Raw genomic sequence first — 26,296 nt, forward strand, 5'->3', positions numbered from 1 at the left:
GAAGTTCTAACTCTAATCCTTAAAGAAGAAGAGAAGAGAACCCAAAAGAACACACTCTTCCCCCGCAAGTAGTTCAGTTTGATCTTCCAAGGTAAGTGAAACAGCTTTCCCCTACAGTTCAGTGTCATGCTATGCTTCCTTCTCTTCAGGGGTGGTTATTTTTGGAGCATAATCCTGTAATCCTTCTGCTTGCACAAATTCAGAGAAGGTCAAGGAATCAGATTTTACCCCAGTGTGACCTTTTCGCTCTAAAAATAAGCCGATATTGTCCCTGTAGGGCAGGGTGATGGTGCGACTGAACAATGGCTCTTCAATTCCGAGGAGCACCCGTGTATGTCGAGAAATTGCCTACAATACAAGGATAATTTTTTAATGAAAAATTAACTGAAAATATAACTAAATCAAAGAAGTTTTACTTATTTTCCTAGGTCTCTTGAGTGCTAACCTCTTAATCTTTGGGAAAATTAAATAATGAAATAACACATGGAAAGGCTTAGTAGCCAGGTCATTATCAAAATAAAGTTTTTATGAAAAACATCAAGTGGGCGCCTGGGTGGCTCAGTTGTTAAACGTCTGCCTTCGGCTCAGGTCACGATACCAGGGACCTGGGATCGAGCCCCACATCGGGCTCCTGTTTCTCTCTCCTATTCCCCTTGCTTGTGTTCCCTCTCTCACTGTACCTCTCTCTGTCAAATAAATAAACAAAATCTTAAAAAAAAAAAAGAAAAAGAAAAAATCAAGTAATTTATTATCTTTTTATAACTTCCATTTAAAGATGTTTCTAGGCCCTGCATCAGCTTGCCATGGATGGGTTCATTTCTTTCTTTGGGCTGAACAATCCGATCAACCCTGTGAGCAGATAATATGTTTAGATTAAGAGTCATGACTACCTGTGGGAAGGTTAATAAATAACTTGTCTATAAGGGGCTCAGCTAACTTGCAATTAAGAAAAAAAAGTCATTACTCAAATACTTATTCAATTTGACTAAACACAAATCTCAAACACTAAAAAGTCAGATATTAAAGTTCTAGCTATTTGGGGGAAGGGACAGGGGAAAAAAAGTTCCAGCTGTTTTATTAGTACTTATCCTTGTATATTCTTTACAAGGCCCTTTGCCACAATTCTCAGTGTCTCTAAAACATATTTTGTATTTATTGACCTCCATGCCACTTGATATCCTAGATTAAACTGTCACTGCATTTTCAAATTCTAGCTTTAATCATAGGTCTGTTATAACATTGCTATCTGAATCCATATTCTGCATCTGGATGAGAATGTAGTCCATGAAATTTCTGCGAGAACACAGCCAGAGCGGTGAGTAGATCCTTTCTCTTCTTTTCTGTTTTCTTTTCCTCTTTTCTTTTCTTTTTTCTTCTCTTTTCCTTCCCCTCCCCTCCCCTTCCCTTCCCTTCCTTTTCTTTTCCTTTCCCTTTCCTTTCCTTAGTTTAAAACTACTGGTTATAGTTACGAGGTTGTAAAATGGATTCGTGCTACATTCTTAACCTGATGCAAAACTGTCCATTAGTAATGCATTTTAGATAGATAAGATACAGGGTCCCTGGTGGCTCGGTTGGTTAAGTGTCCCACTCTTGGTTTTGGCTCGGGTCACGATCTTGCAGTAGTGAGATCGTGCCCTGTGTTGGGCTCCAAGCTGAGTGTGGAGCCTGCTTAAGATTTAAGATTCTCTCTCTCCCTCTCCCTTTGCCCCCTCCCTGCTCATGCCTGTACGTGTTCGCTCTCAAACAAACAAAAAACAAAACAACAAAAAAACAAACCAAAAAACCAAACTATTAAAAAAAAATAGACAAGGTACACCTAGGTGGCTCAGCCGGTTAAGCGCTGCCTTCAGCTCAGGTCATGGATCCTAAGGTCTTGGGATCAAGTACCACATTGGGCTCCTTGCTCAGCGGGGATCCTGCTTTTCCCTTTGCCTGTTTCTCTCTCTGCCTGCCACTCCCCCTACTTGTGGCATTCTCTCTCTCTGATTTAAAAAAATATTTTAAAAAGGTAGACAAGGCACATTTTTCTCACATCTTTCTTGGTTTTGTTTAGACTCTAGAGATGATTTGTGGGTAAGAGAGTCTACACCGTTGCCTTGTATTCCTAGTGGGAATACAATTGAGGTCTGTAGCAACTGAGGTTTCTAAAAGTATAGATCCAAATGACTACTCTTTAAGGATTCTCATTTGTAACTGATGCTGCTACAATGAGCACCTTGTTTGGTCCGTACCACACCCTGAATGCCCCTTACCATAGCAGATTATTTGACAAATTCACTGAGGCTTTACAGAGGGTTCCCCAGGAGGGACCCTATAGTCATAAACAAATTTATTCACTATTAACCAAAAGAGTTATGTGCCCACTGTAGGCTGAGAAAGTCCAGTACTGTTTAATATTCTAATGCAGAAATTAAAAGTATTACAAAAGCACTGGTTACATGTGGAATCAGGAAATATAATCTAACCATCTCTCTTCTGCAAAGGACTAAGAAGGTCCTTTGATGGGCTATAAATTAATCTAAAACTGTGAGTTCTTTCTTTAGTTCTGATGAATAACAACAGATTTTATTTTTGCCTAAGACTTAGAGCAACTTACTTGAGTAACTTAATTGAGTTATGGAGCAACTGAACAATGCATTACTTTAATAATTGCAGGATTATTAAATATAGGTATTCATGAAGACTATTAGGGTTTTCTAAGGATTCTTTTTAGATTTATTTATTGGACAGACAGACACACACACACACACACACACACACACACACACACACACACACAACGAGAGAGAGGGAACACAAGTAGGGGGAGTGGAAGAGGGAGAAGCAAGCTTCCCACCAAGCAGGGAGCCCAATGCGGGGTTCAATCCCAGGACCCCGGGATCGCCCTGAGCCAAAGGCAGACACTTAACATCTGAGCCACCCAGGCACCCCTCTAAGGATTCTTAATTCCACATTCTAGGATGGTGGCCCATGTTCAATGCTTGGCATGAATACAGAGCACCTACTTCACATAGTCTCAAGCAGATATTTTAACACCTATCACTTTCAAGAGGATTCTATTATTACTATGTCATCATTGTATCTTGTGTTGATTATGGTTTTTAAAGGCTGCTATTCTTTTTTTTTTTTTAATGGGGCTTGAACTCATGGCCCTGAGATCAAGACCTGAGCTGCGATCAGGAATTGGATGCTTAATTGAGCGAGCCACCCATGTGCCCCCAGTTTAGTAATACCGTTTGGTTACCTTATGGTATGAAACTATGCACATCTGCATAATGGGAAGCTATAATTTAATTAAACCTAAAGATATCTTAAACCTAAAGATATCATATTTGAACCATAAAGATATGGTTCAAATATGAATCATCTATACCACCATTATTAAAGCAGATGTATAGTCTCCTTAAAATCTGCCTGTTGATTCATATAACAATGTGGATTAATCTTTTTTTTATAAATATTTTATTTATTTATTTGACAGACAGAGATCACAAGTAGGCAGAGAGGCTGGCAGAGAGAGAAAGAGAGAGAGAGGAGGAAGCAGGTTCCCTGCTGAGCAGAGAGCCCGATGCGGGGCTCGAGCCCAGGACCCTGGGATCATGACCTGAGCCAAAGGCAGAGGCTTTAACCCACTGAGCCACCCAGATGCCCCCAATGTGGATTAATCTTAAATGCATTTTGCTAAGGGAAAGAAGCCAGACTCAAAGGCTACATATTATTTGATTCCATTTATGTGACATTCTGGAAAAGGCAAAACTATAGGGACAAAAAACAGATGGCCAGGGCTTGGGCTGGAGTGATTGGCTAACTACCAAGGGACACAAGGGGAATTTTAGGGTGGAAGTATTGTTCTGTATGGATCTTGTGGTGGATACATGACCCTGCACATTTGTCAAAACCCACAGAACTGTCCACTGCAGAGAGTAACTTTACTATGTGCAAATTTTTAAAAAGCCAGGATGTCTGAGGAATGCATGATAGAATACAGGCTGTGGACCATGAATCTAATTGTATTACAGAGTGAGACATAATCTTACTGAAGGGGGTAGGGAAGAAAGAAGCTGACCTAAATAATTTTAACTTTGAGAACCAGTGTTTTGTCTAGGTAGTGTAAGGCTAAAGACAAAAAGAACTGTAGACAAACACTGTACTCTGTTGGTAAGTGTGTTTCTCATAGGCATACATATTTATAGATAAGGAGATAAGGGTTCTCCTGACAGAGAAGGACATTAGAAAGAAGCAAAGTGGGATAGGGAATAGGAAGGATGGGAAGGCCAGAATGAAGCCAGTCCTGGGCGAGAGTCAGGGATAAAAGTATGATCTCATGCTTGAGTCAATTATTATATGGTTTCACTTATTTGTGGAGCATAACAAACAACATGGAGGACATGGGAGATGGAGAGGAGAAGGGAGTTGAGGGAAATTGGAAGGGGAGGTGAACCATGAGAGACTATGGACTCTGAAAAACAATCTGAGGGTTTTGAAGGGGTGGGGGGTGGGAGGTTGGGTGAACCAGGTGATGGGTATTAGAGAGGGCACAGATTGCATGGAGCACTGGGTGTGGTGCAAAAACAATGAATACTGTTACGCTGAAAAGAAATTAAAAAAATTTAAAAAAAAAGTATGATCTCATGCTTAGAGAATGGAGATAGAAATCTGTGTGTATGGGCGCCTGGGTGGCTCAGTGGGTTAGGACCTCTGCCTTTGGCTCTGGTCATGATCCCAGGGTCCTGGGATCGGGCCCCGAATCAGGCTCTCTGCTCGGCGGGGAGCCTGCTTCCCCCTCTCTCTCTGCCTGACTCTCTGCCTACTTGTAATCTCTGTCTGTCAAATGAATAAATCTTTTAAAAAAAAATCTGTGTGTACCTGGGATTTGTATATATACATATATTTCCTACATCCTTCTTCTCTGAGTGCCCAGAAGCCGTGACATCCCCATAGCAGCAAGCACAACCAGGGCCGCTTGTTGGTTTCTAAATACCATTCCCTGCTAAAAGCAATCAGGGCTCCTTGGAGATTGTCTGAAGTAACATGTAATGCTCTGGCTAGAGTACTAGGACTAAAAAAAATAAGGGGTGCCTGTCAGGAGGACACAGGTGCCAAACTGAAAGTGTCCCAAAAGGCAGAGAAGGGACAATTAAAAGCAGAATTCCTTACAAAGGGTTCCAGTTGAACATGGAAGAAATGAGGAAAATAGAAAATCACCATTAGAACACCACAGTAATCACTGCTGCAGGCAAGATCCACTGATGGATGCTAGAATTAGTAGGCCAAATTTTAAGGAGAAACTGGATATTTGCACAGCCTCAAACTACCTTCTCCAATATATTTATTACTTCAGTAGTTTTACTATATGTCCATAAACTCTGGTACTCCTCTCTCCAGGAAGTGGATCATAATTCCCCTCTCTCTGAGTGTGGGCTGGACCTACTAACTCACTTCTAATAAATAGAATATGAAAAGGGAACATAATAACTTTATAATGAAGAAACCTGGCAGACACCACCTTAACCAGGTGATCAAGGTTCACATCTCTAGTAATAAATCACTTTGATAACATGTACTCCCTGATGAGATGAGATGAAAAGGGTGCATCACCTCTGTGATAATCTCCCCCAAAATGTATATCTTCATGGGGAACATGAGACAAACTGAAATTGAGGGAAATCTTAAAAAAACTCGACTACTGTTTTTCAAAGTGTTAAGGTCATGAAAGACAAAGATCAGGAAACTGTCACATATTGAAGGACACCAAGACAACAATGACAGCTAAAGGCTGCTGAGCAGAGAGCCCGATGTGGGGCTCGATCCCAGGACCCTAAGATCATGACCCGAGCCGAAGGCAGAGGCCTAACCCACTGAGCCACCCAGGGGCCCCAGGGGGGAGAGAATCTTTTTTTTTTTTTTTTAAGATTTTATTTATTTATTTGACAGACAGAGATCTACAAGTAGGCAGAAAGGCAGGCAGAGAGAGAGAGAGAGGAGGAAGCAGGCTCCCCGCTGAGGAGAGAGCCTGATGCAGGGCTCGATCCCAGGATCCTGGGATCATGACCCAAGCCGAAGGCAGAGGCTTTAACCCACTGAGCCACCCAGGCACCCTGGGAGAGAGAATCTTAATCAGACCATGCTCAGCGCAGAGCCTGAGGTGATACTCAGTCTCACGATCCTGAGATCAAGACCTGAACCAAAATGAAGAGTCACATACTTAAATGACTGAGCCACACAGACACCCCAATTTCTTTGTTTTGACAAATGTCCCATGGTTACATAAGGTGTTAACATTAGGGGATGCTGGCTTTAGAGTATATAGGAAGTCTGTACTATCTTTGCAACTCTTCTGTAAAACTAAAATCATTTGAAAATTGAAAGTTGAAAAAAGAAAAATATTTTCATCTGGTGATAATTTGCTCAGATGTTATGAATCTGTACTATTCAAATAGTTTGCATCAAGGCAAGTGTAGTAAAATTGCTGGGACATAAAGCTTATGAGGCTATATTTTGTAATAGAAAATCATGCATACAAAAGGAATGGGTAATTCACCTATATTTTTCTTCAGATATTTATCACAGAGTTCTTTTGTTCACTTGATGGAGTTAACAAAAATATTCTGAGAATTATTTTCTTTTTCTTTGTTTTTTTTTTTTTAAAGATTTTATTTATTTATTTGACAGACAGAGATCTCAAGTAGGGGGAAAGGCAGACAGAGAGAGAGAGAGAGAGAGAGAGAGAGAGAGAGAGAGGAAGCAGACTCCCCACTGAGCAGAGAGCCTGATGCAGGGCTCAATCCTCATGACCTGAGCCAAAGGCAGAGGCTTTAACCCACTGAGCCACCCAGATGCCCCGACAATTATTTTCTAAGAAGCAAACCTGAAGTAGGTATAATGCTATCTTGTCTAGCTTATCCATAGGATAAGTAAGATTGACTTCCTCTCCCCTTTTTACCAAGCCAATGTATCACTACAAATTGGAGTAACAGGATAGTGGCTTCAAGAGCTCCCCTGGCTAGGTTCAAAGAATTGGTGTGTCTTTCCCTCTGTACTCCCCATCAGTCTCACCCACACAGTTAAGATATTCTCTTGTCTTCTCAGGATGTTGGAGGAAGGGCAAAGGGAACAGTAAGTTCTCTCCACAAGGGTAAAAGCATGAATAATTGCAAAATTAAGGAAGTAAAAGGAAGTTGAAGAGAACAGGAACTGGCCATACAGTCACTGGGAAGCTTGTAAATGGAATGCACAGTCCAAATGTGGTTCTGTTTCTTAGCAGCATGCTCAGAATTCTGCACTCACCAGCTCTTTCCCCAGTTCTGCCACTTTGCCAAAGCCCATGAATGACAATGCAGGAGAGGTTTGTTTGTTTGTTTAAAGATTTATTTATTTGAGAGAAAGCCAGTGAGCGAGCAAGTGAGGGGAGGGGCAGAAGGAGAGAATCTTCAAGCAGACTCCCCACTGAGCCCGGAGCCCAGTGTGGGCTTGATCTCATGACCCACGAGATCATGAGCCATGAGATCATGACCTGAGCCAAAACCAAGAGTTGGACACTTAAGTGACTGAGGCACCCAGGCGTCCCAGATGATGCGGGAGAGTTAACATGAAAAAGAGTACTACACTGTGTAAGTGTTGTTATGGGATACATTGTGGATATACTAGGTATTGTAATTACAATGGTGAGGGGTGCCTGGGTGGCACAGTGGGTTAAAGCCTCTGCCTTTGGCTCAGGTCATGATCTCAGGGTCCTGGGATCGAGTCCCGAATCAGGTTCTTTGCTCAGCGGGGAGCCTGTTTCCTTCTCTCTCTCTCTCTCTCTCTCTCTCTCTGCCTGCCTCTCTGCCTACTTCTGATCTCTCTCTCTGTCAAATAAATAAATAAAACATTTGAAAAAAAATTACAATAGTGAGATTAAAAATGCTTATATATCAGTAAGAAAGGTAAGTACAGCATACTCTAGTGTTGGGGAATGTGATAAAAAAGATGTGACTGCCGTTTGACCGCGAACTAGACCCAGGCACTCAGAGGTTCCTCACCCCCTCCTTGTCCTTGGAATGTGGGTTCCACTTGCCTTTCCCATTCCCAGAGGTGTTAACGACATGGCCTTGAGAGGGGGATGTGTTGAAAACACTAGCACAGTATATGTTACTGAACCCAGTTAGTGCCTCTTAATAAACTTTTGAGGTTTAAAGGCCAGGTGTGGAGACCCATTCATCTTGCTGCCTTTCAAGACAAGCCTCATATGTAAATTCCCTTTTTGTATTATTGAAACTGCCACCTACCAACCTGGAGTGGCCTGCCTCTTTCTTCGTCTCTCCCTGACCTCGGAGTACAGGAGCCAGTCTCAGATTACACAGGGAAAGTGCCTCAGAGGATTGAGAACCAACATTAAGCTAATATATGATCTGTAAAAAGTTACCTCTGTCATAGTGTATAATTAGCTTTTTTATATGGATCTAGGTGTCAAGTAAAGCTTCTTTAAGATACCTTTAAATGTCTTGATCTTTATTATTCTAGTGACTTCAAGGAAAGGCCACATTTGTCTGGTGACTTTGATAACTATTCTCAAGTTTACTTATTCAAATTTCTTGGGGTATAAGGATAGACCATTGGATACATCATTTACTCATGAGCATTTCAGATTTTTAAGACCTCTTATTTCTTGCATGCCCAGAAAAAGCATAATCAGAATTTTTCTTATTGTATTGTTGATATTGTATTTTTAGAATCAGAATGTCAAAGCAGCCAAATGAATTGGCAGATTCTGAAAAATGCTTCCTCATAAGCTGAAATTCTTGGTATTTAAACATTTCAGGAACTTGTATTATAAGGTACTATTTTGCTAATTCTACTCCTTATTTTTATTTAGAACATCCAAAACACTATAAACATAGGTAGAAATTAGAGCTCATAAACACAGTCGTATCATCTTTGAAAATAAAAAGAGTGAGATATTTTATCTGGCGGTATTTGGTATTTATGTGAAGGTATGGTTGGAAATACCAGTTTGTAATGAGTGGTCCTTTTCCACATTACATATGTAGTGGTTCATGGTTATAAAACTGTTCATTTAGAGAGGTATGGTGGTTTAAATAGAGCATGGAAGTCATACAGAATGGATCTGAATTCTGCCTCTTAAACTTACTATCTGAATAATCTTGTGTAAGTTGCTTCATCTTTCTGGGCCTCAGTTTTCTCTTCTATACAATGGGGATTAAGTGAAATAATATATGTATGATGCCCAAAACAGGGTAAGCACTCAGAAGATAGCTATTAGTAGAGTTCAAAGGATTAAATGTTCACTTACGACTAACTACATTTAATAATTTAAAGGATTTCTTTATATCATGTTGCCAGGAAAAGGGCTTAGGTATTAACAAGTATAATTTTTTTATTTTCTAAATCATATAACTTATAGAATTACATGGTTTTAATGCCTGATCAAGAGTCAAGTTAGGGAACAAATTCCAGGGCCTACCCCAGCCCTAAGGAATCAAAATCTCTGGAGCATGGAGCTTAGGAATTAAAAAAAAAAAAAAATCTCATCTGATTCCGAAGACTATTCAAGTGTGAGAACCACTGAGGCAAAGCTTATGTGCAAGAGTGTACTGAATGAACACTGACATGTTGGAGTGGGGGGTATCAAAGGCAAGGTTATAAATGTGATTATGTGTGTGAAGCTTTGTCAACTATAAAACACTATAAATGGAGGTAGTGTTATCCAAAGAAGAAGAATCATAGACTGCTGGTGCTGGAGAGATCTTAGGAAATTGAGGTCCAGAGGTTCAAGTAACTTGTTGCCAAGTTAGGCAGCAAAGCAGCCAAACACATAGGTGTTAGAAAAGTGCCAAATGGGTGTTAGGAAAGTGCCAATGGGTGTTACAGTGTGTGAGAGCTTGGTGGGGGGAGAGGTTATTGGGGTTGGGGGAGGTCAGAAAAGATTTCATGGGGAGACAAGAACTGAGCTGGGTCTTAAAGGATGATTAAGGTTCATATTAGTCATACAGGGGGAGGGGGACTGAGCAGAGAGGCACAGGGAGGAATGCACAGGAGTTCAAGGGCGTGAGTCAGACCCCAGTGAGGCTGAGCAGGAGACTCCTGTAGAGAGGTAGGGAAAAGAGTGGTGGCTGGAGAAAACTTGCGGAGTGCCTCCAGTCCTAAGCTAAGGAACTGAGACTCTCTTGCGAGCACAGGGGATCCAAAGACCGTTTCTGAGTAGTCTGAATAGTTGGAGGGTGAGAGTCTAGTAGCAGGGCCCTTGAATCCAAAGGGCTTATGGACAGAGACTAAAAGCAGGGGCTAATGGAATATTCTAGGAATGAGGCAAGAGAGGTCTGAACAAGTGAGAATGGAAAAAAACCAGATGCTATACAGGGAACTGACAGTTCTTAGGATCTTTGCAGGGATCAAAGCAGACAGAAGAAGAAACCACTGTGTGTGGGAGAGGGTGCGGGTAGGGGGGATGGGACTGGGATTATGATCACATCACTGACAGAAAGAGGAAGCCGGGATGGAAGAAAAGGTTGGTCTGAGACGGTGCTCTTTAGGGAAACATTAAACACAACTCACCTTCATGTCCTCAAAGTCTGTTATCCCCATCTGAGGGAGGTTTGAGCAGTTTACGTGAATGAGCTTTCGACCACAGATGAAGTTTGTGGTAAAACACTCCTGTTAGTACAACAAGAACATCACTCAAATGATTATGGTAAACAGGAGGAAGAAAAGAAAGAAAAGAAGAAAGAATGGAACAAAGGAGAAGGAAGATTTGGGGGAAGGGATGGGAGGGAGTGAGAGAAAAATCAGTTTTTTTTTCTAGTTCTGTACAGGGAAAAAACTTTAATTTAGTTTTAAATTCAAATTTAAAATAATCCTAATAATCCCACACATTTTCCATCTAAGATCTCCACTAAATTTCATACTGTTCCTTAATATTTTTTTTTTTTGGCATGATACACCTAGTGCTTCCTTCATGCCTCAATTACATTTTTAAGTAGTACCAAAGATTTCAGACCTTATGTTTTTTTGTTGTAACTTAAGAATATAATTGGCATCAACGAAATGAGAGGATTCACCCTACTTTTTTTTTTCAGTTTCCTGTTTTTTTAAATTATTATTTTTTTATTGACATATAGTTGATATTCACTCTATCTTTTTAATAAAACTACTCTTGGTGAATTGGCCATTTAAATTAATACTGTTAGGGGCTCATGATACACATGACATATTTGGGGCAGACACTTAAGATTAATAGTACAAGTTAAGGGATCTGCCAGTAAAACAACTTGACAAAGTACCAAAAAGTCTACCTTGGACAAAATCTGTTAAAAAGTTTTCTGTCAAAAGAGGCCTATATACATTTCTTAGTCTTTATTCAAGAATTGCAGAGAGTATACTATTGTGAATAAATAGGGAAAACAAATAAATGTGACCCACCCTCCATCAAAATACAAAAGACATCCGTGGAAAGAACAAACTTTAAATCCAAGTTACCTCTACCATAGTCCAGGACTTTTTTATGCCCCTTCTAGTGAAGAAGAGGCAACAGCTCAGGTAAGTGTAAGAGGAATAAGAGATAGAAGGATGAAAGAATGTTAATTTTATAAATGTTATTTTTGTATACCTTGTACTGAGGGAAGCCTAGCTCACTAATCCACTCTGCAACTTTCTCTGGGCTCCATTTAAGATATTCAAATTGTAGTTCAGTACTTTCTTTTGACTGGGTTTCTTCATCTTTGTGTCCCTGTTTCATCTCTGGGGACAATTCTACAACCTTTTCACTAAAAGACACTCTCAAATCCCTCTGAGAGTCTGAGAGGTAAGAGTGTAAATCATCAGTAACTTCCAACAGTCCTTTAAAATCTTTAGAAAACTCATTACTTACCCTCACCGAGTCTACTTTACTTACTCTCAGAGACTCAAACGTGGACTCTCTTTTAGCCTTGGTTTTTTTTACTGACCACTTTCTTGTTTCATAGTCAGAGTGTTCTAGCTTATCCTTGTCTGGGGAATATTTAAATTTGACTGGTTTTGGCCTATCTTCCTTGAAAAATTCTGTATGTGACACTATTCTTAGTGGCAGTTGGGCTTTATCTGGTAATTCTAGATCTTTCTCTTTAGTTTCTTCTGTTTGTGTCTTCTCTTGAACCTCTGCTTTGGTCTTCTGTGGTGGCCTTTGACCTGTTTCCCCAGTTGATTTTCTTGGTTCTTTCTTTGGAAACTTTGGCTCTAGATCATTCTCCTCTGTTAACTTTCTTATTGTCTCCTCTGATTGGGACTTCTGTGGTGGTGCCAGTCCTGTCTCTTCAGCTGATTTTCTCTGCTTATCTTTTTGATCTGATGGTTGAGTGTCCTCTAGTGGTTCTAAAACTTTCTTCACAGTTGACTCTTTCAAAAGTGTCTTCTCTTCAACTTCTGGTTTGGTCTTTCCTGATGGCTCTAAACCTGTCTCCTCAATTGATTTTCTTGATTTTTCCTCAGGAAATTCTGATGTGGTCTCTCCGAGTGGCTCTGGAACTTTCACCTCAGTTGATTTTCTTTGGTCCTCCTCTGGATTCTCTGGTTTAGTCTCTTCTGGTGGCTCTACACCTGCCTCCTCAGTAGCCTTACTTCGTTTCCCCCTTGGAAACTCTGGTTTAGTCTGTTCAGGTGGCTCTGTCCCTTTCTCCTCAGGTGACTTTCTTTGTGCTTCCTCTGGAATGGTCATCCTTGGCGGCTGTAGATCTGCCTCTTCAACTGATTTTCTTGGTTTCTCACTTGGAAATTCAGGTTTGGTCTGCTCCGGAGGTTCTGGACCTATTCCTGCATATTGCTTTTTAAATGAATCCTCCAGAACCTCCAGTATGTTCTTTTGTAGCAACTCTAATCTTGACTCACTGAATGACGCCCCTGAAACTTCAGACTCTGTCTCCTCTGGAAGCTCCAGATCTGTTTCCTTATCTGACTCTGTGAGTCCGTCCTCTGTAACATCTAATTTGGCCTCCTCCGGTGGCTCTAAATCTGGCTCCTCTTTATCATCCATAAAGACCTCGGAATCCTTCAAAAGCTCTCCTCCCATCTCTCTCCATGTCTCTGACTTTGCCTCCTGCGGCATCCCTGGCTCAGTCTCGCTAGGAAGGTCTCTCTCGGACTCCTTGGGAATCTCCTCCTTGGACGTGCTGGTCGGTTTTGCGTGCAGGTGTATATTCTCCGGCGCCCCCACTTCGAGCTCTTTTTCCTCCATCTCTGGCTGGGGTTCCTGGTCAATCTCTACAGGCAGCTCCGGGCCTCCCTCTGCCATGGTGTCACCTTCGGGGTCTTGAGCCATTTTAAGAGCTGTAGGCAGTTCGACCTCATACTCCAGATCTTCTCCTTCAACCGGGACGGAATCGTAAGGCTCTGGGACTTCAGCCATGACGCACGTTAGCAGACGCGCCCAGGCCTCCTAGCAACCCCAACTTCCGATAGCGTCTCTATGGATACCATGATTTCCGGCCGAGTCTTCCTGAATTTTCCCCAGGTTTTGTTTGTTCTGTCAAACCGTGACTAAAAACCTGCGATCAAAAGCACGCAGGCACCCTCCCCGCGTCCGCTGCCTCCGCTGCCCAAAGCCCCTGCGGCCGCTCGGGGGCCGGCGCGCTGCCCCTTCCGGCCCGCGGGCCCCGCTCGGCTCCTCCCGGCGCGCGGCAGCTGTTGCCGCGCTCGCTCGGCCTTCGGCTGTTTCCGGAGCCACTGGCGGCCGGCGGCGGAGGCGCTCGCGGAGCGGGCTGCAGATGTCGGAGCGGCAGGCGGCCGGGGGGCCAGCGGGCCGCGGCGGGGACGGCCCGGGAGTGGAGGGGAGCCAGGCGGCCGCCTCAGGTACGCAAGCCCGGGGCCGGCGGGTGGGTCCGCCCGGCCTCGGGGCCCCGCTCGTCGCGCGAGGCTCGGCCGCGCCCTGTGCCGCTCTGCCCTGCGCCCCTCGGCGGTGCGGACCCGCCCGGGCGTCCGCTTCGCGCGCAGAGCCCCCGCCTTCGCTCCCCCGCGGCAGCGCCCCGGCCCCCGCCACCCGCTCCCGGCCCGGGACTGCGCTCGAGCTTGCTCGCTACTCCTGTTTCGAAACGCTGTGGTTCCCGCCCCGCTTCCTTTCTCCGTTCGGCCCAGATAGCGGTGACGGGGCTGCTCTGCCCCCGGCGCCTTCTGAGCTTCAGCTCGCCCGCGGGTCCCTCCTAGGAAGCGGCCCCTAGCCCCGCCGGCCTCGCTGCCCCCTGCTCGTGGCTCCGCACCCCGCTGCCCCGCTCTGTCCCTGCCCAGCCTTTCCGCGCGCTCTCTGCCCGCGGCCGGCGGGGCAGCCTCGCCCGCCGCTGGCCTGCGCCCCGCTTGGCCCCGGCCCCCCAGCACACAGGCCCCGGCGCCTCGCCGCCGCCGCCTCTCGGTCGCTCGGAGAGCGGGAGACGAGAAGCGGAGTGGGAGCCGGGAGGTGCTGGGGTCCTCTGAGTTGAACGTCGCGGCCGGAGCAAAGGCAGGACCTAGGGGCTGAAATAGGGACTTTGGCGACCTCCCTCTTTCGCCGGCGGCACCCTCGTCTTCTGGTTCAGGAGACGCGCGCCTTTTCTACCCACGCGGGTTCCTGCGCGGGGGCTCAGCAGCCAGAGGAGAACGGGGTGCATCCACCGCACTTTGAGCCCTCGGGCTTCCTTCTGCTCGCCACACGTGGAGCTTTAGAGGGTTGGGGGAGAGAACTGGTTTCACTAAGTGGGAAGTAGAAATTAATTTTTCCAGTCTGGAATGGAAATAGATACCATCAGCTATAGTGGTAGAGGTGGTGCGGGCGCCTGGGTTGGAGTCTGAATCCTCAGTGTACTGATTAAGTGGCCTTGGGCCAGTCACTTTTCCTTATCTCCATTTCCCCATCTGTAAAATGTGGGTACTGATAGTACCCGCCTAATAAGATTGGACGGAGAGTTACATGAGCCACTGTGGGTGCGGCCCTGGTGCCTAGCCCCCGGCACACACTGTAACTGGTGTTATTCATTACTCTGAGAATCAGATCTGTTGTGTGCCCACCTCAACTTGATGTGCTGTCAGAGGTGTTCCTGGATGTGTGTTTTCCTGCCTGATGGTTCTTGTCATCTTTTACTTCTATCCCAAGTATCTCCCGTCCTCTAATACTACTTCAGTCAAACACACAGACGCCGTTGAATCACCCAGCTTTCCCCCATGACTTTATGATTTCTTACTTTAAAACATCTAACAATTTTTGCCCTTTTTTCTTTTGTATGAACTTTTATGCTTTGTAGTATGTTCCAAATTGATGGCATGTATTTAATATTATGGCAATAGAAATTTTAAGCGTAATTTCTAAAAGATTCAGCAGAGTCTCATTCAGCAGACATATCTCATTGCATATGTCAGTATTTATAAGTTGAGGGTTGTGCTTTTTCTTTCTTCTTCTTTTTTTTTTTTTTTTTTTAACTTCCCCTTAAGCTCCTTGTATGCTTATGGCAAACAAACCCAAACATTTGAAATAGAAAAGTCTTAAGAATGGTCAACTCTGATGGTGGGCTTGTCTCTGAGAGTGTGATTTCCTCCCCCTACTTTTAAATTGGGTTCTGCATTTACTCCCCCACCCCCCACCCTGACATTGATAGAAATACTTCTGGTTACTTAATTCCTCTTGCCCTTCGGAGGATGAGTGTTGGTTTCTTTTTCAGTCATGTAGGGGCTTGTTACTGTAGCCCAGAGCACACTCTTCCCCTTGAGGTAGGATTTGTTGCTAATAAAATAATAGTAATGATAACTTAAATTAATTGAATGCTTCTCTGTGCCAGAAAGTGGACAAAGATTTACTAATATTATCTGACTTAATCTGGTCAACAGTAATTTTCTCCCCATTTTATTTTATTAAAACATTTTATTTGTTTGACAGACAGATATCACAAATAGGCAGAGAGGCAGGCAGAGAGGGGCGGGAAGCAGGCTCCCTTCTGAGCAGAGAGCCTGATGTGGGGCTCAATCCCAGGACCCTGAGATCATGACCCGAGTCGAAGGCAGAGGCTTAACCCACTGAGCCACCCAGGCGCCCCCATTTTATTTTATTTTTAAAGATTTTATTTATTTGAGAGAGCATGAGCAGTTGGGAGGGGGGCAGAGGGAGAGGGAGAAGCAGACTCCCCACTGAGCCCGATGTGAGGCAGAGCTGGACTCCAGGACCTCGAGACCACGACCTGAGTCGAAGGCAGATGCTCAGCTGATTGAGCCATCCAGGTGCCCCTTTTTCCTCATTTTATAGAACAAACTATACCTGAGAGGGGTTAACTTACCTGCCTAAGTTGCTGTGGCGATTTTACTATCTGTATGAAAATGTCACCTTGTTTCGATGACGCTTACAATCGTTTGTTTTTATTGGCTATTGATCCAGTATTGGTATTCTAGGGTGGGTTATGGTCTTTGCCCTGAAAGTGTTTTTAGTTTGGTAAGAGGAGAGAACCTGGGGAACATACATCAGCAACTCAAAACATTATATAATTGAGTGTCTCTTATTACAGTTCTTTATGTACTTACCCCCAAGAAATCAGCTTGAGGGGAGGACAGAATCTGTCTCTTGTTTATCTCCTAGAGCCCTTTACGTTGTGTCCTAGAGGTTCTATAAATATTTGCTGGATTGTGAGACAAAGTCTCAACACAGAGACTTGGAGGAGCACCAAACACATATGAAGAATTAGGGTTGAGATAATGAAGAATGTTCTGGGGTTAAAGCAGGAGTGATTTAGCCTGGGGACGCTCAGGGGATGTTTTGGCTGTCACTGCTGGGGCTGGGGAGGAGGGGGGAGCTGTCCGTGATAACTAGTGGGTAGAGGTCAGGGATGCTGTGCAACACCCTGAAATGCACAGGGCAGCCCCCCCCCCCAGCGGAGAATTATCTGGCCCCAAATATCAGCAGGGCTGCTGTTGAGAAATGTTGAGTTAGCATGAAGCTGGGTTTCCAAAGAGGGGTGGAAATCATGCATCTGGCTTGGCTCGGAGTTATATAACCTGGGGAATAAACTTAAAAATCTGCTTCAGGGGTGCCTGGGTGGCTGAGTTGTTAGGCGTCTGCCTTTGGCTCGGGTGGTGATCCCTGGCTTCTGGGCTGGAGCCCCAGCTTGGGCTCCCTGCTCAGAGGGAGACCTGCTTCTGCCTCTCCCACTCCCTCTGCTTGTATTCCCTCTCTCGCTGTCTCTCTCTCTGCCAAATAAATCAATAAAATCTTAAAAAAAAAAAAACTGCTTCAAATTAGGAGTTTGATTGGATCCTTCTGCCACCTTCCTCTAAACAATGATCCAGTAAGTAAACAATAGAGGCCTGAGATAGAATGAAATTGAAGGAGGTTTCTGCCATCTTCTCTTAGAGGGACAGCAATAAGAAATGAGTTTGAACATTTTGTTGTTATTGAATTGAAGATTTTTATTAAAAAAAAAAAGTAAAGGTTTTGATCTTTCAGTGTATCTTATTCCTTCAAAACAGGAATTTAAAATTATCCCGGATAATCATAACTTGTTTTTTAATATAGTCTGTGCAGAGAGTACCTTTTGCATGCTTTCATGTTTGTTAGCTGAAGTTTTAGTGAAGTCAAAGAACTTTTTTTTTTTTTTAAGTTTTTTTTTTTTTAGTTATTTATTTGACAGGCAGAGATCACAAGTAGGCAGAGAGGCAGGCAGAGACAGAGGAAGGGAAGCAGGCTCCCCGCTGAGCAGAGAGCCCAATGCGGGGCTCGATCCCAGGACCCTGGGATCACGACCTGAGCCGAAGGCAGAGGCTTTAGCCCATTGAGCCACCCAGGTGCCCAAGAACTTCTTTATGTTCTTCTGAACTCAGCGTTATAGTGACCACAGTGCTCTTATTGTTTTGTGAACTGTAATTGTTTCTAATAATCTCTTATTTGGGGCACCTGGGTCCTTCAGTCCCCAAAAGAGATATCACTCTATATAGTGAAACTCTCAGAGGCATACATATTGCATCACTTAAGAATAGACTTTTTTTTTTTTTTTCAAAGTTTAGGGAGCCTTGTGGAAAATAAAGGGCAATTCTCTTATGACCTTGAAGTTAACATTAGAAATGAGATTGGTGTAAATGACCCTGAGAGCTATCAAGGCACTTAGACATTAACGACTGGACACAGGTCAGGTGAACTTGTCATGATTCTTACGTAGGTCTTCGAGCAGTGTGATAAGTCTTCCTGTAGTGATGGAAATGTTGTATATTGTAGCTATTTCAGTTCAAATTGAAATTAAAAAATTGGTGTTTATCTTAGTGGATGGAGCAGAACAGTGGAAATTTATGCCAAAGAGCCCTTACAGTTTTTTGGTTTTCTATTGTAGTTTTATATCAAAATGGTATAAATTTGTCTGGCTGTGGTAGTGGTTTTTTGTTTTTGTTTTGTTTTGTTTTGTGATAGTGGTTGTGGTTGTGTTTTTGTGGTGTTGAGATAGCCAGTTAGTCCTGTCATCATTCCAGGGTGGTATAACCCAAGGTTTGTGATCTGAATGACCGAGAGGAGCCGATTTCACTCCTAAGGACTGATGAGAAATTAGATCATGTGGTCTTGGGATTTGGTTGGAATATAAGCTGCCAGTTTTTTTTGTTTAAGCCTCTTGAGTTTATAACCACATAACCTGCTTTTGGTTCCTCTGCCCTTGAATCTAAAAGGCCAGGCTAATTATCTCTTTGCAGCCTCTGTAGTGAAGAAGTCCTATGAGACCTGTTCTAAAGAACTCTGACCTGATATTCAAATGCTTTAGAAAAAACCTGTTTTTTGGTTCTTTGGAGAGAAAGTACAAAGTACACAATAAATTTAAATCTGTAGCACAATCGGAATGCTGGTAACATAGAAAGAAAACTAGTATTTTAAATATTGTCAAACATAAAATAAATCATTATAGGAAAATTTCTTAACTCTTCACCTTGCTTTAGAGGCTGTCATCTATAAATTTATTCTTGAGCTTCCATTTTCCTTTCTCTGTTTATTGTTTCTAAGACTTTGGCTGTGCAGGTACCATGTCATGGCTTTTGCCACGTTAGAGAATACATTCCAAAATTATTTGGTTACTATTTTTTCTTTAAATTGACATTTAAAATTTTCTTTTTAAATGATACCTGTGCTATTACTATTTTGATGTATCAACTTTTCCCAATACATGTTAAAATAAATACATAGCCATTTTAATGTTAAAAAGACACATTTTCCCATATCCCATTTAAATTTGCAAAACCTGTCCTAGTTTCTCTGGTCTCTTCTTGGAGTACTTGTAGAATTGGTCTCTTTGGCTGACACATTAAAAGCTCTATATGGAAAAATTGGCTTTTTCTTCTTTATAGTGGTCTAAATGTCACTAAGTAGATTTAGGAACCCCAACAAGCTGTTTATAATGGTTTTCTTTCTCTACAACAGGACTGGATTTTCCACACCTGATACTGCGGGAAATAAACTTCAGTGATTTCTCCTTTTCTTCCTGCCTCTTTGAACCCTGTTACAAGTTGTTTTACCAGTCGTTCTTACGTGATTTAGCATGTACCTTTAACCGTAAAAATCATGAGCACTATTCCTTTTTACTCTTTTTTCCCCCTACATTAAGCTGTTCAGGTGCTAGAAGTGGCTTCTAGCATATGAAAAATGCTCTAATTTCTCTTAAGGGACCTGGAAACGATGTATATGCCGGGCAGTTTGATCTCTCACTATGTTGGCAGGTGTGCAGGAACAAGGACTTTCATGCGTTGCCGTTAGGACTGTAAATTAATACAAATGCCATGGAGGGCAATTAGTCATTATCCGTCACAATTACAGTATATGCTCTCATTGATCCATTCCTTCCAGGAATTTATCCTCTAGATTTATTCTTTTGCCTATTTAAGGACACACAAGGTTTTTATAGCATGGCTTGAAATGGTAAAAGATCAGAAAGGACATAAACGTCCATCAGTAGGGAAGTGGTTAAATAAATTATGGAATATCCAGCCAATGAAATATTAATCAACTATAGAGAAAAATGAGAAAAATTTTCATGTATAGTTATGGAAAGATCTCTGAGATATAAATGGGAAAAAAGTATCTTTAATATGCTTATTTTTTGTATAAAAAAGAATATATACGAACACACACACACTTATGTGCATCACGTAGCTCTGTGAGACTCTACAAAACCTCATAACATTGGTTGCTTTTGGTGGTGGGGATGGAGATGGAAGTTTTCACCATATACTTCTATGCTTTTTGAATTCTGGATAATGTGTATGTATTATCTATTCAGAAAAAAACCTCAAACGTGTCATGAGATTCTTCACTGTGCTTGTATTATAAAAGACATTCTGTACATCTTTGACATTTCTGCTAATCAGGAACTGACCCTTTCTGGGCTTTTTTCTCTCAGATGAATTTTTTTTTTAATGAAATACAGGTTGTAAATCTCCTTAGGGATTAATTTCATGTTATTCTTCAAATCCACTACTGTTTTTCATTATTTTTGTGTGGATTTCATTTCTAAGGATAAATCAAAGGCAGATAGAACCACCACTTAGACGAGCTGATACTGCGAGCCAATGACAGAAAGAAGGCAGACTTTTAAAAAGTTCTATTTTGTTTCCATTTTATTCAGAAAGGTATTTTCAAACTGCAAAAGGTAAAGAGGCACTGTTGGTTTCTGTTTTGAGTCATGGCAGACTAGGTAATTGGATCAGTTCTCCCACTGGAGACAATTAGAAAATTATTGTCAGCATGCAGATATTTGCTTGAAGATCCTGGAGAGCTAGCCAGGTAATGAAGAATTACCAGGCTATAATCAAGGTGAGGGCAGAAGTATGAAGATAGAAGTCCAACGATAAGAGTCCATTTTGGGGGCTCCTTTCTCCTCTGATGGCATAACCTGGATTCTGGAGTGAGGAAGCTGGTCAAGGCTGTGAATGTGCCTCTGTGGACTAAAGCAACAAGAAATATTCAGAACCAGAAACAAACAAGTAGGGGAAATCGTGGTGAACTCCCTTTTCTCTAGGTTGGGACTAGGAAAGCCCATGTTCTAGAAGTAAGGGTAAATTAAAAACAGCTATTGCGGGGCGCCTGGGTGGCTCAGTGGGTTAAAGCCTCTGCCTTGGGCTTAGGTCATGATCCCAGGGTCCTGGGATTGAGCCCCACATCGGGCTGTCTGCTCCACAGGGCACCTGCTTCCTCCTCTCTCTCTGCCTGTCTCTCTGCCTACTTGTGATCTCTGTCTGTCAAATAAATAAATAAAATCTTTAAAAAACAAAACAAAACAAAACAAAACAGCTATTGCGGGAGTGCAACTCCGTTTCAGAAAAATCTTAAGTTCACGAAATTGAGTTAAGGTGGCCCCAGGCTGCTAGTGTCCCCAGGCTGCTAGTGTCCCCAAGTATGTGAAAGAAGCAAAGGCAAACCTTTGGAGGCTTATTTAGATTTGGCTTCAGATTGTTTCTACAGACAATTTTATGAGAACAGTTTCTGGCACATTTGATTAATAGCCAGATTCCTGGAAGAGAACATGAACAAAAATAAAAAGAAACAATAGACAGTATGAATCGATCCGAAGGGGTGACAGACTGAAACATGATTATATTTGTTATGTTCAAGATAAAAGACAAGTTTGAGAAATTTGGCAAAGAATTAAAATCTATAAAAATTTAACCAAATAGAAATTCTATAATTAAAACATACAGATGAAAATTGAGAACTCAGTTGATGGGTTTAGCAAAAAGTTTCTATGTCTGAAGAGAGAATAGTGAACTGGTCAGAAGAAAAGTCAGAAGAAAATGTCCAATAGGAAATATGTAAAAATGCAACAATGGGAAATTCAGGAAAGAGGTAAGAGATATAGAAGATAGGGTAAAAAGATCTAATATTTATATAATTGGAGTCCTAGAAGATGAGGAGGGCAAGAACGGACAGAAGCAATGCTTGTTGAGATAATAACTGTGAATATTCCAAAGCTAATAGAATGCACAGATTTAAGAAGCCCAAGCAGGATAAGTACAATGAAATCTACAGTAGATATACATTAAGTTAAAACTGCCATAAAGCTGGGGCGCCTGGGTGGCTCGGTCAGTTAAGGATCCGACTTGCAGTTTCTGCTCTGGTCACTATCTCATGGGTTGTGAGGTGTCGCCCAGTTGGCCTCAGGCTCTGCGCTCAGCAGGGAGTCTGCTTGAGACTGTCTCCCTCGTCTTCTGTCCCTCGCCCGGCTCACACTTGCGTGCTCTTTCTCTCCCTCTTTCAGACAGAACTTTTTAAAAAATTGCTATAAAAGCAAAGTAAGGAAAAGTAGCCAGAGAAAAATTACAGTTTGCCTTCAAAGGAATAGTAATTGGACTGACAGCTGACTTCTACACAGAGCAGTAGAAGCTAGATCATCTTTAGAATACTGAAAGAAATACCAATATAGAATTTTTTTCCAGGAAAACAGTCTTTAAAAATGAAGATGAAATAAAGATATTTTCAGGCAATCAAAAACAGCATTTGTCACCTGCATACTGGCACTTAAAGGAATAACTGGAATCTTTAGACAGTATCAAAATGATCTCAGATGAAAGGAAAATCATAATTTCTTCTCACTCACATTAACATAGATGCAAAAAGTCATGAACAGAATGTTAGCAGACTAAATCCAGGAATATATACAACCAAGTTGGGTTTTCTCAGGAATGCAAGGTAGTTTTAACATTCTTTAAAAGTCAGTGTAGGGGCGCCTGGGTGGCTCAGTGGGTTAAAGCCTCTGCCTTCCGCTCAGGTCATGATCTCAGGGTCCTGGGATCGAGCCCCACTTCAGGCTCTCTGCTCAGCAGGGAGCCTGCTTCCCCCCTCTCTCTCTGCCTGTCTCTCTGCCTGCTCGTGCTCTCTCTGTCAAATAAATAAAAAATAAAATATTTTAAAAAAATTAAAAAAGTGTAAATCACCATTTTAGTATACTAGTGGATAAAAATGATCAGTTGAATAGATGCCGAGAAAATGTTTGATAAAATTCAGTCTCCATTTATGATTCAAAACTCATAGCGAAGTAGGAATAAAAGAACAAAAAACCTATAAGGAGCATCAAACTTAATAGTGAGATTGAAAGTTTTCTTCTGGAGATTGGGAATAAGACACGGGAGCCCATTCTCACCACTTAATATTCATCATTTTATTGGATATTGTAGCTAATACAGTTAGCCAAGAAAGAGAATATATGAAAATTAGAAGAGAATCCTGATAAATCTGTTATTTGCTGGTGATGACTATATATGTGGAAAATCTGGGAGAATCCACAGATCAGTTATTAGAACTAACAAGTTTGGCCAGTTTGCTGGGTACAGAGCCAATATGCAAAATTTCATTGTGTTTATGTATACAAGCTTACCTCAGAGATATTGTAGGTTCAGTTCTAAACCACTGCAATAAAGCAAATATTGCAATAAAGCAAGTGAAGTGTAATTTTTTGGTTTCTTGGTGTGTGTAAAAGTGATGTTTATACTCTATTGTAGTCTTTTAAATGTGCAATAGTAGTATGTCTAAGGAAAAGTATAATACCTTAAAAATATTACTAAAAAATGCTCACCATCAACTGGGCTTTCAGCAGAGATATATTCAGTGATCATAGATCCCTATAACAAATAATAATAATAATAATAATAATGAAAAAGCTTGAAATACTGCAAGAATTATCAAATGTGACACAGACATGAAGTGAAAAATGCTGTTGGAAAAATGGTGCTGATAGACTTGCTTGACACAGTGTTGCCACAAACCATCAATTTGTCAAAAATGCTCTACTTGCAAAGTGCCGTAGTGTGAAGCACAGTAAAATGAAGTAGGCCTGTACTAGCAATGAAGTTAGAAAATATATAAAAATATTATTTACCAGAGAGTAAAGAAAGTTCAAATACCTAGGAATAAATCTCACAAAATATAGGCAAAGCCTTTGTGCAGATTATAATAATAATAATTATTATTATTATTTTAAATACCAGGACATTTATTGTGTGATTAATTGTTGAAATCCTTAAGAGGAGCTGGTTGCTGCAACAGCTGTGCTCTTGGCTTTAGGTGATGTTCCTTCACGGAATCCAGGCCTGAATCTGGGGTAGACAATTTTCAGCTGCCTCATTCGATCAGCCCCAGTGGGATTTTGTCTTTTAGCCTTGGCACTCCAGTGATATTTTCTCTTCCTCTTGGCAGGATAGTACATTCGCCACAGGTCGACTTCCAAGGGTGGTAGGGCTTAGAGCCACTAATGTGCACGTCTTTTTTTTTTTTTTTTTTTTTAAAGATTTTATTTATTTGACAGAGATCACAGGTACGCAGAGAGGCAGGCAGAGAGGGAGAGAGGAGGAAGCAGGCTCCCCGCCGAGCAAAGAGCCCGATGCGGGGCTCGATCCCAGGACCCCGAGATCATGACCTGAGCCGAAGGCAGAGGCTTTAACCCACTGAGCCACCCAGGCGCCCCCAATGTGCACGTCTTATTGCAACACTTTCCAAATGATGTCGTCCCCTTTGTCATCTTGTGTCTGTGGCCAAGACCCTGTAATTATTGAGAGACATGAAAGAATGAATAAATGGAAAATGTATCATATTCTTAAATAGAAAGACTCAATATTGTAAAGATGTCCATTCTCCCCAACTTGATATATAAATAAAATAATCCCAGTAAAAATCCCAGCAGGGCTTTGCTGGAGTTTTTGCATGGAAATTTGGCATGCTGGTTCTAAAAAATATATAGAGGAATGAAAGGCCATGAATAGCATATATGAAAATACTTGAGCGAATAAGAACAAGCTGGAAAGATTTGCTTCATTAGGTATCAAGATTTATTCTGAAGCTTTTATGAAATAGTCTAATAGGCCCTAGGAATAGAATAAAATCCTAGAAACAAAATCTTTGATTTGCAATAAAGATTGTACCGTAGAGCAGTGAGAAAAGAATTCTAAATATTGCTGGGACTATTGAATATCCTAGAAGAAGAGAAGGGAAGAAACTTGGGGTGCCTGGGTGGCTCAGTGGGTTAAAGCCTCTGCCTTCGGCTTGGGTCATGATCCCAGGGTTCTGGGATCAAGCCCCGCGTCGGGCTCTCTGCTGGGCAGGGAGCCTGCTTCCTCCTCTCTCTCTGCCTGCCTCTCTGCCTGCTTGTGATCTCTGTCTGTCAAATAAATAAATAAATAAAATCTTAATAAATAAATAAATAAAAAGAAAAGAAACTTGATCCTTACCTCACACACCGTACACACACACACACACACACACACACACACACACACACAATCAATGCTGTTTGGATTGCATACCAACATGTGAAAGGCAACGTAATAAGCTCCTCAATGATAATATAGGAGAATATATTGACCTCAGTGTAGGGGAGGATCTCTCAAAGAGGACTTACAAAGGACTAAAAAGGAAAAGAATGATACATTTTGATTACTTTCAAATGAAAAAATGCATCACGATAGGACACCATTAAAAGAGTGAAGGTAAATCACTGTAGGAGCAGGTATTTGTAACGTGTAATTAACAAAAGGTTTGTGTTTAGAACTCCGATAAGTAATAAAAAGACAACCCAGCTTTCAGCTTTTGGCTCAGAAGTGGCCAAGGTGCAACTTTCTTTGGTTGCCCTTAACCTGGATTCATCTGATACGAGCTGCCTGCTCTGAGCTGCCTAAATTCAACCCCAATGAAGTCAAAGTCATATACCTGGGGTGCACCAGTGGGGAAGTTGGTGCCCTTTCTGCCCAGGCCCCCAAAATTGGCCTCCTGAGTCTTTCTTCCAAAAAGGGTGATGGTGACCTAGCCAAAATAACTGGTGATTGGAAAGGGAGGGCCTGAGGATTACAGTGAAAATGACCATTCAGGATGGATAGGTCCAGACTGAGGTGGTACTTTCTGCCTCTGCCCTCATTATCAAAGCCCTCCAGGAATTGCCAAGCTGTAGAAAGTTGCAGAAAAACATTAAGTACAATGGAAATAACAGTTTTGATGAGATTGTTGACATTGCTGGACAGATGGGGTACCCATCTTTAGTTAGAGAACTCTCTGGAACCATTAAAGAGATCCTTGGACTGCCAGACTGGGCTGTGATATTGAAGGCCGCCACCCTCATGACATCATAGATGACCTCAACAGTGGTACAGTGTGGAATGCCCAACTAGTTGAGGACTACAAAGGAAAATATTTCAGTAAAGGATCATTTGATTAAAAAAAAAAAAAGACACTCCAATAGTAAAATAGGCAAGAGACTGAATAGGTATTTTATAAAAGAAGATTTCCAAATTGTTGAGAAACAAGTCATCAATGATATGCAAGCTAAAGGAGCATACACCAATCAGAATGACCCAAATAAAAATTATTAATATG

The 26,296-nt window shown here is 41.9% G+C and overlaps 2 protein-coding genes and 2 pseudogenes across 3 annotated transcripts in view; 2 read left to right on the forward strand and 2 right to left on the reverse strand.

Moving 5' to 3' along the window:
* Positions 1-129: 129 nt before the first annotated feature.
* LOC111148613 (sterile alpha motif domain containing 15) lies at positions 130-13,433 on the reverse strand. The gene is made up of 3 exons (XM_022505336.1): positions 11,606-13,433; positions 10,555-10,653; positions 130-348 (listed from the first exon to the last, which is right to left on the reverse strand). The coding sequence occupies exons 1-3, from the start codon at positions 13,373-13,375 to the stop codon at positions 130-132; spliced, it is 2,088 nt and encodes a 695-aa protein (XP_022361044.1). The 5' UTR covers positions 13,376-13,433.
* The window catches only part of LOC111148614 (transmembrane p24 trafficking protein family member 8), a 49,779-nt gene continuing 24,461 nt past the window's right edge, over positions 979-26,296 (forward strand). The window contains exon 1 of one of the 2 annotated variants that reach the window (XM_022505338.1): positions 979-1,315. In XM_022505338.1, the coding sequence (XP_022361046.1) occupies positions 1,285-1,315 (31 nt within the window). In that variant the 5' untranslated portion in view covers positions 979-1,284. Of the gene's footprint in view, positions 1,316-13,650; positions 13,819-26,296 lie in introns of those variants that run through there. The other variant, XM_022505337.1, reaches the window with a different exon arrangement.
* Positions 23,955-24,452, reverse strand: LOC111148616 (annotated as a pseudogene).
* LOC111148716 lies at positions 24,648-26,095 on the forward strand (annotated as a pseudogene).

Source organism: Enhydra lutris, unplaced genomic scaffold (assembly GCF_002288905.1).
Source record: "Enhydra lutris kenyoni isolate GAN:26980312 unplaced genomic scaffold, ASM228890v2 scaffoldscaffold20, whole genome shotgun sequence".
Taxonomy (NCBI): Eukaryota; Metazoa; Chordata; class Mammalia; order Carnivora; family Mustelidae; genus Enhydra; species Enhydra lutris.